The following is a 15,852-nucleotide window of genomic DNA, read 5'->3' as shown; positions in this document are numbered from 1 at the left end:
GGAAAGCTGGCCCACGGCAGATCGGCAAAGCCCCTCACAGCACCAGGTTCAGCCGGAGTATTGTGTTCTGCGGAGGTTTGTGCTGCTCTATTAGAAGTGGGAAAAAAGTGTCTCAGGACCAGTGGCCAGCTGAGCAGATGTTCATATGAATTTGGAGCAGGTCACCACTGATTTGTATATAATCTCAACTTGCATTTCTGCCCACTCCTCAGTAACTTTTCATCCTCTTGCTTATCAAGAATCTCCCTTGGCCTTAAAAATATATAAAGATCTGTTTCCTCTGCCCTTTGAGGAGGAAAGTTCCAACAATTCACAACCTTCTGAGAGAAAAAACAGTTATCTCATCTTTGCCTTAAATGGACTATTCATCTTTAAGCAGTGCCTCCAAGTTTTAGATTCTCCCACAAGAGGAGACATCCTCTCCACATTCACCCTGTCTAGACTCTTGAAGGTGTTAAATATTTCAATCTTTCCTCTCACTCTTCTCCTCACGTGACCTGTCCAACCTTTCCTCGAAAACAGAAAAGGAAGGAGGAATAGGTGAATTGACCCTTCAAGCCTGCTCCACCACTCAATATGATCATGGCTGATCAATCTTGTCCTCAATATCACTTTTCCCATACTCACTGACTCTCTTATAGAGAATTCCAAAGGTTCTTGATCCTCTAAGAGAAGAAATTCTTCTTCAACTCCATCTTGAATGGGCAACCCTTTATTATGAATCAATGCTCCCTGTTACTTCTACTAAGGGAAACATCCCCCCAGCATCCATCTGTCAACCCCCTCAGAGTCGTGCATGTTTCAATAAGATCACCTCTTAACCTTTGATACTCACATGAGTATCTACCCAACTTTCTTTATACTTAGTGAACCTTCTCTGCATTTCCTCCAATGCATCTGTCTTCTTTCTTAAATATGGAGATCAAAACTGTACACAGTATTCCATGTACGGTCTCAGCAGTGCCCTGTGAAAGTTGCATCCAAACTTCTCTACTTTTATACTGCATACTCCTTGCGATAAAGTCCAACATTCCATTAGACTTCCGATACTTGCTAAAGCTTGCTTGCCAGCCTTATTTCTTACTGCAACACCCCAGATCTATTTCTACTATAGCATTTTGTAGTTTCGCTCCATTTAAATAATAATTTACTTTTCCATTCTTCCTTCCAAAGTGGAAACTATGCATTTTCCTACATTATATTCCATCTGCCAATTTCTTACCTACTCACTCAACCGATCTATACCCCTTTGCAGCCTTCTCACAATTTACTGATCCACCTCTCTTTGTATCTTGAGTAAATTTGGCCACAGTACACTTGGTCCCCTTCATCAGCATGAATAGTTGAGGCTCTAGCACTGACTCCATTATCACCTGAGTAGTTACTGATTGCCCGACTGAAAATGACCCATTTATCCCAATTCTCCATTTTCCAGTAGTTAACCAATTGCCTGTGTATGCCCAACCCTGTGCCCTTGTGTCATTTTCCCTTGTGCAGTAACCTCTTGTACCTTATCTAATGCCTTATGAATATCCAAATACATTGCATCTACTTGCCTCCCCTTATTCATCCTGTTTACATCCAAAAAGAACTCTAGCAAATTTTGTCAAATATGATTTCCTTTATTGGAAAGTTCAGGATTTCTGTCTTCACCTGGGAGTCCCAAACCTGCACTCAGTTAGGTGGGCAATGTATAAAACTGCCAGTTTTTGATGGAAGATCTGCCCTATTTTTCTTTACAGGGCCACTGAAGTTGATATTGATGACACAAGTTGTAAAGGCTTGCTCAGACTTATCTGATCACTCATTTACTTAGTTTATTTCAGGGTCATATCCCGGTGAATACAAGAACACGAGAAAACTGGAGCAGGAGTGGGACATCAAGCCCCTCAAGCCTGCCCCACCATTCAGCAGGATCGTGGCTGATCTATGCCGGCCTCAACTCCTCTCCTGTGCCAGTTCCCCCAAACCCTTAATTACTTGTCCAAACATTTATCTAACTCCACCTTAGATATATCTAATGATCTGGCCCCCACCACAATCGGAGGCAGAGAATTCCAGAGATTCGCTACCCTCTGAGAGAAGAAATTTCTATGCACCTCAGTCTTAAATGGCTATCCCTTTATTTTGTAGGCCATCCCTTGCTCAGACTCTCCCATGAGTGAAAGCATCTCAGCATCTACCCTGTCACGCCCTCAGGGTATGTTTGAATAAAGTCAACTGTCGTTCCTCTGAACTGTAAGGAACACTGACCCAAACTGTCCAGCCTCTCTTGATAGGACAACCCTCTTATCCCAGGAATTAGCCTGGTGAATCTCCTTTGAGCTGCCTCCAATGTTACTATATCCTTTTTTAGGTAAGGGGATCAAAATGGGCAGATTATTCCGGGTGAAGCTGTACCAACACCCTGTACAACTGTCACAAAATCTCCCTATTCTTAACCTCTGATCCTTTTATAATAAAGGCCAAAGTACATTTTCCTTCACAGCTACGTGCCTGCTAACGTTTTGTGATTCATGCACTAGAACACCTAGTGTAAGTTCTTGGTAGAGACACAACTTTTTGTAGTTTAGAGAAAAATAGCAATCTAAGGGTTTCAAAAGGAACCTTAACCTCCTTTTTCTCTCAAGGCAAAGTGGTGAATTCTGACTGGGTTCGGCAGGGCATACACCTGTGATGTTTATCAGGATTGTGTGCTGAAATTGGACTACTTTTGTCTTAGAGTTGATAACTATTACCTTAAGTTTAGTATGTATTAACTTTCTATAAACAAATGAGACTAGCTGCTTTTAACTATGCCATACCTCCACTTAGAATCAAATCTTACTGTAGGGGTTGGGAAATGAGGTTGTAATGTAGAGGGGGAAAATATGGTGTTCAGAGGAACACTGACCATGCTCATATTGATTAGAAACATGACTAACTGCAACAGAGATGGAGAAACTGGAGATAAAGTGAATGAACCCACCAAACAATGAGCTTTGTAGAAATCCAGGATGAGGTGCCCCATTTCCTGCTGTTACCTTTGCAATAGACTGGCGCCTCCAATAAAGGGTAAATGCTTCCCTAATACAAAAGGTGCTGGAAGCTCTGAGCAGGTTAAGCAGTCAGCGTTTTGATCAAGGACTTTCAACTGAGATTTTCCAAAATGCCAAATGGTGTATTTTTCCAGTATTGATAAAAGCCTCGCTGTCTGATGGGTTCATTTTGCTTTACATCCAACCTCTTAATCTCTGTTGTAAACTTCCAGCTCTAATGATGAATTCTGACATGTTGACTCTCTTTCTCTCCCCACTAAGATGGTCTGACGTGCTTCCACAATTTTCTGTCTTTGTTTTGAATTTCCGGCATCTGCAGTTTTTTGCTCAAAGTATTTCCTTAAGTTGTTCCTTTGTCTGATGTTGTCAGTTACTCAACTATGAACTGAGCTGCCCTGCAAGTAAGAATATTTTTATACTGATTTTTTTCTTTGAGCACATCTCAATCTATGCTGTGCTTTTCTTCCGGAATAAAAGAGAAAGCAAACAATGTTCCCATTTGTGAAGTGATCACTCACTTCCTGGGCAGGAACTGCAGCAGTCAGAATGTGACTACAAGTCAGTTGATGAGGGAGGTTCCATTAGACACTTTGGATATTCTTTGGCATAACCCAGATCAAACTGCATTGTCAGTTTGCTAACTGTAAATGTGCACCGCAGAGTGAATTTGGGGTAATTGTAATGCGATCTTCAGTAAGCCTGAACCACACAACAATCAACTGCCCACCAGTCAGCACCAACTGGTAAGGCTGCCTATAGAATTCAGCTGAAGGAGCACAGTAATGTAGTCAAAGAAACACTTCAGATATTGATGTAGTGGCTGACTAGAGAGTGTTACTGACTTTGAAGCTGACAGTGCTCACTTTACCAGCACCTTCTGAATGAAATTTGCTGAGTTCAGCTTAATCTGTCAATTTGTGCGCCGTAAAATGACCGTAGGAGATTCCTGAGAGTCATAAAATGGAATTAAATTACTCGTACCATTAAGGATGTCCTTCCATCTGTAGCTGAAGTGGCCTCTACATGACGACATTCCCTCACTTAATACTCTGTACCTGGTGCTCCTAAATAAGTGGTAGGTTGGATGTATCTTACACACAGAATGTATTCCAAGCACTAACTGTGGCGGGAACTGATGTGTCATTGTGTCATTGCCTGCAGCTGGGTGTGAGCACAAAATCAACAGTGTTTCTGGGATCATCACCAGCCCTAACTGGCCTGATAAATACACCAGCCGCAAGGAATGTACCTGGGAGATCGTAACCACACCTGGGCACCGTGTGAAACTGGTAAGAACTAAGCTTAACCAATGTAGAAGGGCCCATTAAGGGTTCAGAGTCAGAGTCAGGCTCAGATAAGTGAAAGCTGTCTTTCCGTAACACCAATCTGTTGACATCAATCTTTTTTTAATGGTTGGAAAGACATTGAAGGAAGACGGAGTCACAAAAGACTTTGTCAATCTTCATTCATAGCCGGGAGATTAAAGAATGGTGCAGCATAGAACGGGGCAAATCCACCCCTGTTTCCTGTGCCCACTGTCTAATTATTTCCACTAACCCACCCTTTCCCAATGTTTTCCCTTTTTGGGTATTTATTAACTGCCCTTTGGAGGTTACTCTTGAACTTGCTTCCACCATCTTTTCAGAAATAGATCTCAGATCATATCTAATCATTGGGTGGGTTGATGGTGCAGGAGGTAGAGCTACTGCCCCACAGTTGCAGTGTCCTGGGTTCAATCCCAACCTCGGGTGCTGCCTGTGTGGAATTTATATGTTTTCCTTATGACTGCGTGAGCTTCCCTGGGTGCTTTGGTTTCCTCCCACATCCCAAAGACATGCAGGTTGGTAGATTAATTCTCGAAGTAAATTGCCCCTGGAAGTTAGGTGAGTGATAGAATCTGGAAGGAGTTGAGTGGGATATCGGCCGAATAAAGTAGGGTTTGCGTAGGATTGGCGCAGTGGGTGCTTGATGGTCAGTGGGCCAAAGGGCCTGCCTCTGTGCTGTGTGTGTCTGACTCCACGACACTGTAAACATCCCTCCTCTGCTGTCGTTCTTTCCTCAGATAGTAAATTTGTGCCCTCAGGTTATTAACTTCCCTAGAAAGAGTTTCTCTGGATTTATTCTATTAAAACCCTTCATTGTGTTAACACCTTTGTAAAATCTCCACTTACCTGTTTATTACATTGGCATGTTGTGCAGTTGGAAAGCGGTTACTATGCAAATCCAAGATTGGCAGATAGAGGCAACACAGGACTAATGACCCACTAGACGACATATCCATACGTAGATGTGCCGTGACGTAGATGGAAAAGACTTTTGCATTGTAGCTGCAGAATGGTACACCAGCAGAGAAATCTAACCATACTGAGAACCTTCTGTGGCAGAAAAAGGAGGGAGAGCTTACAGTTTGCAAAGCAATAGGATGTGGGTAGGGAGTTGGCAGAGGGATGTATTTGTGGGGAGAGAAAAGCCTGTAACTAGTCAGCTGTTTGGTTTTGATTTGAAGGCATTCAATGAGCTGGATATTGAGCAGCACCAGGAATGTGCCTACGATCACTTGGAGCTTTACGATGGCAAAGACTCAAAGGCAAAAGTCATTGGACGATTCTGTGGGAGTAAGAAGCCTGAACCCCAGATCTCCACCTTCAACAGAATGTTCATCAAGTTCTACTCTGACAGCTCTGTGCAGAAGAAAGGTTTTGAAGCCACTCACAGTTCTGGTAAGTTGCATTCAACCTTATATGATGCATAATTGCACTAGGCTGAACTAGAATGGGAGTAAACAGATTAATGTTGTTCAATTTATTCATTCTTAATACTTAGAAATTGTTTGCATAAATGTTTGTACTGAAAAATTGTGCATGAGCACACATGGCCTTTTGTTTCATAATTTGTTATTTTGTTAGCCAATTTCTTTGTAATTGGGATCAAGCTCTCAGAATAGACATTAATGTTGAAAGGTTGAGGTCTATTGCATAGCGTGTAAAATTGAATGTTTTGAAGAGCCCTTAGCTCTTGGCTTGTCAATGTCTACTTTGAGTTTTACTGAATGCACATTAATTAACTCTGAAAACAGGACAGACTAATTCATAAGCAGTCAGGAGGGATGACCTGTAACAAGTGGCTCTCAGAATAGGTCAGTACAGTAGGCTAGCAAAAGGCTCCCAAATTAGGTTTATATCAGTGATCCCTGCTTATTTGTGAAGGTTGGCTGAGGTCAGGTGAACTCAGTTGAACTAGTCCTGCAGTTCAGTCATCTGCCAACATTATACACATAGGCAACATGACGAATGTCATTCTGAATGTACTGGGGCATCTGTCTCCACTGGTACCCTACCCTGCCTCAGTGAATGGCTTCAGTAGGTCAAAGAAGGACAGAAGGCAGTGTCAAGTATGTTGTAAGGTAGGAAATGTGTTAGCCAATTTGTCCATAGCGAGGTTTCTTACACAATGGTGCTTTAATTAATCAGCTATTCTGTTTCTTGTGATGTTATCATTTAAAAAAATATTGTATTCAGTGCACTGAACTATTCCCCTCGCTGTCTTTCAAATAGTGACATAGGATCTTTTACAACCCTGTGAGAGTAGGCTTCACCTTGGCTTGATACTTCATCTGAAAGACAGTATCTCCAACATTGTGGTGCACCCTCAGTACTGCACTGGTGGGCTCAGCCTTAGTTATGTGCTCAGCTTTGTGGAATAGGACTTGAGCCCATAACCTCCTGCCTCAGAAACAGGATTGCTACTCACTTAGCTAAAGACTGTAGATTAGAGGGAAGTGAGAACATCATTCTACTTTGGTTAGTTCTTTTTTTCTGCAGTTGAGAGCTGTAAAGTATCACACATCATCGACAGGTGAGTGAAACTCGCTAATCAGAGCTCCAGTTCAGTATCCTGCCAACGCTATATAGCAAGCACACATGAAGAATGTCATCTTGAGCATATTAGGGGTGCCCAGCTTCTGAGGTACAATCCACATCTTCAGGGAGTCTGAGAAACTGGGAGAGCAGCACTACTGAGCAGTCTCTACAGGCAAGGAAAGGATGTAACCATCATAGGAAGGATATTACTGGGAGACTCGTCTTATATGTGCATGTTTTGTCTTGTAGAATGTGGGGGCAAGCTGAAGGCAGAAGTGAAAACCAAGGATCTGTACTCCCACTCCCAGTTTGGGGACAATAATTATCCAGGGGGAGCAGATTGTCAATGGGTGGTCCAAGCAGAAGAAGGGTATGGGGTGGAGCTGATATTCCAGACCTTCGAGATTGAGGAGGAAGCAGACTGCGGCTATGATTACATGGAGTTGTTCGATGGATCAGATGATACTGCTCCAAGGCTGGGCAGGTTCTGTGGCTCAGGGGTAAGAACTTACTATCTCGCTTCATTGCTCTTCCTATAATTGCTGGATCTACTGCCACGTTATAAAACTTAGAACGGACTACAAGTCTTACTTATACCAGTGAAAAGATGGGGACTGTGGGGAGGAACGTGTTGTGGGTGTTGGTCAGCCACTTCAATCCCAAGACATTGATACTGGAGTTCTCCAGCAATGCCCCAAATCTGTTCATCTTTAACTGCTTCATCAATCATCTCCCTTCCACGGTAAGGTCAGAATTAGGGATGATTACTGATGGTTGCACAGAAAGTTCCTTTTCGTGGTTCCTTAAAAACTGAAGCAGTGCATTCCTATATGCAGCAGGATCTATAAAACATTCAGCTTAAAGCTGATGAGTAGGAAGGAACATCCATGCCACACTAGTGCCAGGTAATGGCATCAACAGGAGAGAATCCAATGACCACTGTTCCCCTTGAGGCCCATTGATTTCAACTTACCAGGGCTTCTGGATGCCACCCCAGTAAAATGCTGTCTTGATGTTAAGGGCAGTCACTCTGATATGTCCCTTTTGTGAACAAGATAGAGCTGGGCAATTTTCCAAATTGTCTAACAGATGCCAGGAATGTAACTGTTCTGGAAGAGTATGTTTAGAGGCACAACCACTTCTGGAAAACATATTCAATACTAGAATATCGAACAGTGCAGCACAGGAACAGACCCTTCGGCCCACAATATTGTGCCAAACTAATTAAATTGGTAAGCAAATGCCCAACTAAACAAATCCCTTCTGCCTACACAATGTCCATGTCCTTCCATTCCCTGCACATTCATGTGCCAATCTAAGAGCCTCTTGAATGCTTCTATTGTATCTGCCTCCACCACCACCCCAGGCAGCGCATTTCAGACACTACTAGGATGGTACTGCTACTGCCAGGATGTTTTTTAGTACCACAACCTTTGGTGTATCCAATGCTCACAACTGTTTCTTGATAACATGTGGAATGAATTAAATTGACTGAAAGCTGGCTTCTGTGTTGGGGGGGTGGGGGTGGGTGGAATCTCAGGAAGAAGCCAAAATGAATCATCCATTTCTGGCTAAACATAGTTGCAAATGCTCCATGCTTGTCTTTAGAACTTGCATGCTGGGCCCTATTGTCATTGAAGAGCTTTTTAGAGATTCCTGCTTCTGGTTGCTATTTAATTATTGTTCCTTTTTAAAAGACAGTTGGACAGGTACATGGGTAGGAAAGGTTTAGATCATTATAGGACTAGCTTAGATGGGGATCTAGGTCAGCATGGACCAGTTGGGCTGAAGGGCCTGTTTCCGTGCTGTATGACTATGACCACTCCTTAGTGTTCAACTGTATTACCGTTGCTAAATCCTCTACCAGTAAGCAAAAACAGGACAGCTGAGTTGCCAATTTTGGTTCAATGGTTCCTTACGTTCTGTTGCTAGTAATAGTATTTTGATCTTCTTACCGTTCCCATTGTTTGACATTCTCTCAAACTCTTCAGAATTGGAAACCATTGTTATCAAATGCCATTGAGGTTTGTTATTACTTTTGTTGCTCCCTTTTTAATGTAAAATAACTATCCACACCCGCACTCTACAAGCCATTCCTTGTAGTGGCTCTGTGTGCTGTATGGGAAGTGTTTCATCAGGTAGTTGCTCCTGGGTGGAGGACAACTTTCTTCACACTTTCTTCGTCAATGAGCACAAGGTGTTGGTATGAGCCATGCCTAAAGAAAGGGGGAAATGTGCACACACACCAGTAATGATACTCATGCACACTTTACACATCCACACTAAGACCGATGTGCATACATACAGTATACACAGAGGCACACACTCCAAATAGTTGTGTGCTACATACAGGTATGGATGTATTCACACCCATGCATACTTGTTTGTATATATATTCACCTACAAATGTACATGGTTACATATATACTCTCACACATGCACAAGTGCACCCACAGATGTGCAGAGGCACACAGAAATGCATACTGACATGCACAGAAACTCACACTGACACACACACAGGTACACATCAACTGTATTCCCATGAAACACACACATTTTGGATTTAGCTGTACAGGCACGGGCCAAAGGGTCAGTTATCCAAGCCCCCTGATAACTTGCAACACACAAAAAAGCCGAAGGAACTCAGCAGGTCAGGCAACAACTATGGAGGGATATGGACAGTCAGTATTTCGGGTCGAGACCATTTATCTGGATCCAAAACATTGACTGTCCATTTCCCTCCGTAGATGCTGCCTGACCCACTGAGTTTCGCCAGCTTTTTGTGTGTTTGCCTCAGATTCCAGCATCTACAATCTCTTGTGTCCCGTGAATCACAGAGAACTGCAACCAATGAATCTCCAAGGCCTTCCAGCATTCAAATCTCCACTTCAACTGACCTTTCCATTCAAGGAAAGTGGAAGTGTTCTTCCCACAGATTCAAAGGAAGATAAAAAGGAGTGGCAATAGATGCCTGTGGCAAAGCCAGTGACATGGACACCTTCACTCCCCTAACTGCAGAAGGTAGCATGGATGGACAGGGTATTACAGGCCAGAGCATTGCTGTATTGATGCCTCCTCTCCATGGACTCTGTCTACGCTTTTCGCTATCATCAAAGACCCCATCCACCCTGACATTCTCTCTTCTACCCCCCTTCCATCGAGTAGAAGATACAAAAGCCTGAAAGCACGTACCACCAGGCTCAAGGACAGCTCCTATCCTGCTGTTATAAAACTATTGAACTGTTCCCTAGTACGATAAGATGGACTCTTGACCTCACAATCTACTTCGTTATGACCTTGCACCTTATTATCTACCTGCAATGCACATTCTCTGTAACCTGTAACACTTTATTCTGCATTCTGTTGTTTTCCCTTATACTACCTCAAAGCACTGACGTAATGAATGATCTGTATGGATGGCATGCAAGACAAATTTTTCACTCTACCTTGGTACATGCAACAGTAATAAACCAAGTTACCAATTTAAACATTTTCTGTTACAGCCTCCTGAGGAGATTTACTCAGCGGAGATTCAATCATGATTCGGTTCCATACAGATGACACCATTAACAAGAAGGGATTCCATGCACGTTACACCAGCACCAAATTCCAGGACACTCTTCACTTGAGGAAATAATCTAACTCTTGCCGAAACTGAGAGACTGGAATTTGCAATTTTTTTTTAATTGTACTGTAAATTCTGACATGAGGAACATAGCCATTTCCAAGTTTCAGCATTTTAAAAGCTGAACTGACTCAAGTGTATTATGATATGTGATGCTTTCAATGCAGCAAATGACTGGGTACCATCAAACGTCTCAGTTTTGCAGTGTTCTCAAAAGGACTAAATGTTGTGAGAGATGGCATTTCCTTAGGGAACGTGATCTAAAGCTGTTGTATGGATCCCTTTTACTGGGCCTACATAGGCTTTCTTTCAGACACACATGAGATGGGTCCATTCAGTAGCCTCTGTAATGGCCCCTGGACTTCTGTGAAACCTCTCTCGGACTTTGTTACTGTTGCAGTCACAAACAGTGACCATGAGCCATGAAGTTGTAGGCCATCAGGTACTGATTCTTGGCTGGGCTGTCAGGGAGCTGTTGAACTGAAACCATGGCGTGTCCAGGGTCTTCCCTGAGCCAGTGCAGCCTATTCTTGCACATCTATTGGCTCCATGCCTGAGCACTGTTGGCAGTGGATAAAGAGCCACTTACCTGCTCCTCCATAGAGCAATGGTGTTCAGCATAGGAGACCTCTCAATGTAAAGGGGTAAGCACATAAACTACCTGCTTGATAAAATGTGGTTGCACGCAAACAGTCCCTTCAGCTTCAAGTTCTGGTCTCCATAGTTTTTTTTTTAAACGGGACAGTGTATGACCTTCTTTCTCATATCCTTGGTCTGTGGAGCTTGCAAAGAGAAATCTCTGTGGTACAAACTTTGGTTGTGTGCTGGATAACTTGCATTGCAGATTTAACGGTTCGACTAGATTTGATATCCTGGGGTCACTTTGAATTTCATCTCCTGTCTCACCGAACAACTGATCAGAAGCTACTTTCTGTATTCCATAAAGCAGCTGGAGACTCATTGGCTGGAAGTTGTGATTCAACCCGGCTGAGAAAGTACAACATAAGATTCTGTAGATTTTGGCTGATAAGCTTTGAAATTCATCCTCTGAAGCCCAATAAAAAGACATACTGCAGCTTTTGCATTTTGTTCCAGATCTTTCGTTGTCCTGTTTTAATCTTTGTCTGTTCTAATCTGATGGAAGAAGAGTTTGCATTCATATGGCCTCTTTCACATCCTTCTCAGTATATTCCAAAACACTTTCACCCAATGAAGTACACTTGAACTGTAGCTACCGCTACACTCTTGATATTTAGATATTAAGAGAAACAAGCGATTTGGGGTTCGTACAAGGAGGTGGTGCTGAGGGAAAAGATCAGCCATGATCTTCATGAATGGTGGAACAGACATGAAGGACTGAATGACCTTCTCCCCTTCTACTTTTTATTGTCGTAGAATCATACAGAATGGCCCACTGTATACATGCTGGCCAACAAGTAACTATCTAAACTAATTTCTTTTTCCAGTTCTTGGTCCATAGATTTTTCTGCCATAACATTTCAAGTGCTCATCTAAATAACTCTTAATGTTCTGAAGACACCTGCCTCAACCATCTACTCAGACAGTTTCAGATCTCAACCACCCTATGGGTGAAAAAATTCTTCAAGTCCCATCTAACTCAACCATCCCTTACCCTAAACATATGCCCTTTATTTTTAGATAACTCTGCTAAGGGGAAGCATTTCTACTATCCATTCCATCGATGTCCCTCGTAATGTTGTATCCCTCAATCAGGTCTCCCTCAGCCTCGTCCAAGGAAAGCAAAACCAGCCAGTTCTCAGCTGAATCACTGCATCCCAGACAACATCCAAGCGAATCTCCTCTGCACCTTGTCCAGTGCAATTTCATCCATCCTATAGTGTGATGGCCAGAACTGCATACAGTACACTAGCTTGGCCTAATCAATATTTTATGTAGTTGTACTATTCTATGCCCTGACCAATGAAAGGCAAGTATTCTGAATGTCTAAACAATCTTGTTTACTACCTTCAGGGATCCTTGGGCATGTACACCAAGATCCCTCTGTTTCTCAGGTATTTCCTAGGATCCTATCATTTACTGTGTGTACCCTTGCTTTATCAGTCCTCCCAAAATACATACCTCACATTTTTCAGGATTAAATTCCATCTTCCATTTCTCCACTCATCTTACTAAGTCATTAATATCATTCTGTAGCTTGAGACTATCAAAGTCGAAGTCAAGTTTATTGTCACATGCACAAGTCCATGTGTGCACAGGAGCAATGAAAAACTTACAGCAGCATCACAGGCACATGGCGTCAGCTAAGCAGCATTCACAAGAAAAATACAAAAGCATAAATTATACACAATTTTACAAGATATTTTTATCCTCTGTCAACACCACCACCAATTTTCCTGTTGTTTGTGAACTTACTAATCATACCTCCTACATTCACACCAATTGTTAATGTATGCAGCAAACAGCAAGCATCTCAACACCAACTTCTGTGGTATACCACTGGGTATAGGCTTCCAACTGCAATAATAGCCCTTCACCATCATCCTCTGTCTCCTATCACCAAGGTGATTTCAGATCCAATTTGCCAAATGCTCTGGATCCCATAGGCTCTTACCTTTTGGACCATTCTCTTGTGTCAAAAGCCTTACTGAAGTCCATGTAGAGTGCATCAACCTATGGGCTCTTACCTTTAGACCAGTCTCCCATGTCATAGGCCTTACTGAAGACCAAGTAGATTACATCAACCACACGACCCTCATTGGTACACTGAGTTGCCTCCTTGAAAAATTCAATCAAATTAGTTAAGCAGGATCTTACCTTAACAAAGTCATGTTGATAATCCATGATTAATCCTCGTGTCTTCAAATTCAGATTAATCTTATCCCTCAGAATTCGTTCCTATAACTTTGCCATCACTTATTGGATTCAATTACTTGGCTTCTCCCTGATGCTCTTCCTGAATAAAGGTACTGCACTTTTGCTGTCCTCCAGTCACTTGGCACCTTTTCTGTGGTCAGAGAAGGTTTTGGGCAGCCTGGGATCCATCTCATCAGGCTCTGGGGATTTATCTATCTTACACATCCAAAGCATCCTCTTTTTCAATGGTAACATTGTAGAATTCCAGCATTCCCCTTCTTGAATTCTCCAACAACGATGTCCTCCTTGAGGAATACAGATGAGAAGCATTCATTTAAGATTTCACCCACGCTTTCTGGCTCCATGCAGAAATTGACACCTCAGTCCCTACTCCTTCCCTGGTTATCCCCTTGCTCCTAACATACATAAATGCTTTGGGATTTTCCTTAATCTTGTCCAACTCTACTATTACACACCCCTCCTATGCACTTTTTTTAAGTACCATTCCCTCTATATTCCTGTAGGATTTGTCTTCAGTTTTCTAAAGATGTCATAAACTACTTGTTTTTCTTCCAACCCTCAATATTCCTTGATGTCAGGTGTTCCTTGGACTTATTGGCCTTCCATTGTGGGAAAGTATTGATGCTGAACTCTCTCTGTTTCACTTTTGAATGACTTCTACTATCTGTACGTAGACTTACCTACCGACAGCTGTGTCATTCAAGTCAGTCTTCCCTAAGTCATGACCTTTTCTGGTCTATCCTTGTCCTTCTCCTTCCCATAACAACCTTAAAACAAACATGAATGCAAAACTGAATACAAACTTAAAACACACACACACACACCTTCCTTCCTCCCTTCCCCCATCCCTTTTCCCCCTTCCTCCCCTTCCCTTCCCCCTTTCCCCCTTCTCCCCCCCCTCACCCTCACCCTCACCCCCACCCTCCCCCTTCCCCTTCCCTGCCCAATACAGCTATCTATGGACTAGCTCAAAAAGCTCTCCCAGACTCACTTTAAAAACGTCGCTCTTCGTACTGAGATGATTCCCTCTCTTCTTCATTGCCCACATATCTGCTCCTTTATTACCCGCTGACCATTAGGAGGCTTGACATACAGCCCCAGCAAAGTGATAATCCCCTTTTTGTTTCTAAATCCATCCCGCAAGGTCTAATTTGAAGAACCCGAAGGATGTTCTCCCTCCTTATTGCACAAATTCTAAATTTTATTGGGTTAACCACCAAACTATGGGTGCAAATTTGCTCAAAAATTGAGAGTTTTGGAGGTCTGATTTGCTCAGGTTTATGTTCAAATTCATCTTAAAAATCACCAAATGTAGCAATTTCCATGAACCAATAAACTCTTCCACAAACTGGCACAACTGGATAGTGTTTTACAAGTGCCATTAAATGATAATCCTTGACAGATTATAAGAATAAAACAGGTACATAAGAATGGTAACAGTTGAAAAATTAGTTAATCACCATAAGAAAGCAATTTTATTGATAGCTTAGAGATCTCAAAACTTCCTGATTACATGCCCACTTCCAGCTGCCTTTGAAACCCACTAGCATATGTTTTACCTTAACCCCTTAAATGTCAATTATCATCATCCACCCAGCCCTTCCAATCAGCTGCTTGATTCCTGGCCCAATAATTTGCCTTATGTACCCCTCCCTCAAGCAATCACCTGCCCAAACATCTTCCCCAATTCTCTCATTTACAATCAAATGCCCTGCCTTGCTGCAACCCCTAACCTAGTGAATATTTATGGCCTTACAAACCTACTCACAGGTGCATCTCCCACAGTTTGAGAACCTCAGTTTAACTCACTGTCAGTAGCCCGATTTTCATTCATTGAAAAATAACTTTGAAATACTATTAGGATGATTGGCAGCAGCATAGTGGTGCAGCTAGTAGAGCCAGTTTCACCACTCCAGTGACCCCGGTTCAATCCTGATCTCCAGTGCCATCTGTGTGGAGTTTGCATGTTCTCCCTGGGTTTCCTCCAGGTGCTTGGGTTTCCTCCCATGTCCCAATGACGTGCAGGTCTGTAGGTTATTTGGCTGCTGTAAGTTGTCCCCAGTGCGTGTGTGAGATGTCAGAATCTGGTGATGGTTGAATGTGTGCAAACTAAAATGGGATTTATATAGGATTAATGTTAATGTTTGATGATCAGCACAGAGTTGGTGGGCTGAAAGAGACAACTTCCGTGCTGTATGACTCAATGATAATCAGCAGTCAGCCTCCAAGAATGGAACGTTTAATAAATCAGGTGGGATGGAAAGAGCAGTGGCAGAGGATAGTGAAGGGAAACTGACAGTCTCACTATGATAGACCAGGGCAGAAGATATAAATGAAGATATGCAAAACTGTGCAAATCTGAGCTGTAAGTAACTGTAAAAAAATCAAAGCTTAATGTTCTTTCTTTGAATGCACATAGCATTTGCAAGATAGTTGAGTTGATTACATAGATATCAACATATGAGTATGATAT

General features: G+C 42.5%; 1 protein-coding gene across 1 annotated transcript in view; it reads left to right on the top strand.

Annotated features, from left to right (window-relative positions):
• LOC127584204 (bone morphogenetic protein 1-like) overlaps nucleotides 1-11,598 on the top strand; it is a 203,848-nt gene extending 192,250 nt beyond the window's left edge. The window contains 5 exon segments of the mRNA XM_052040801.1: nucleotides 4,200-4,327; nucleotides 5,545-5,758; nucleotides 7,148-7,398; nucleotides 10,402-10,420; nucleotides 10,423-11,598. Of these exon segments, the coding sequence (XP_051896761.1) occupies nucleotides 4,200-4,327; nucleotides 5,545-5,758; nucleotides 7,148-7,398; nucleotides 10,402-10,420; nucleotides 10,423-10,535 (725 nt within the window). The 3' untranslated portion in view covers nucleotides 10,536-11,598.
• Nucleotides 11,599-15,852: the final 4,254 nt, after the last annotated feature.

This window comes from Pristis pectinata, chromosome 29 (genome assembly GCF_009764475.1).
Source record: "Pristis pectinata isolate sPriPec2 chromosome 29, sPriPec2.1.pri, whole genome shotgun sequence".
In the NCBI taxonomy this organism is placed as follows: Eukaryota; Metazoa; Chordata; class Chondrichthyes; order Rhinopristiformes; family Pristidae; genus Pristis; species Pristis pectinata.
This window is presented reverse-complemented; position numbering and strand designations above follow the sequence as displayed.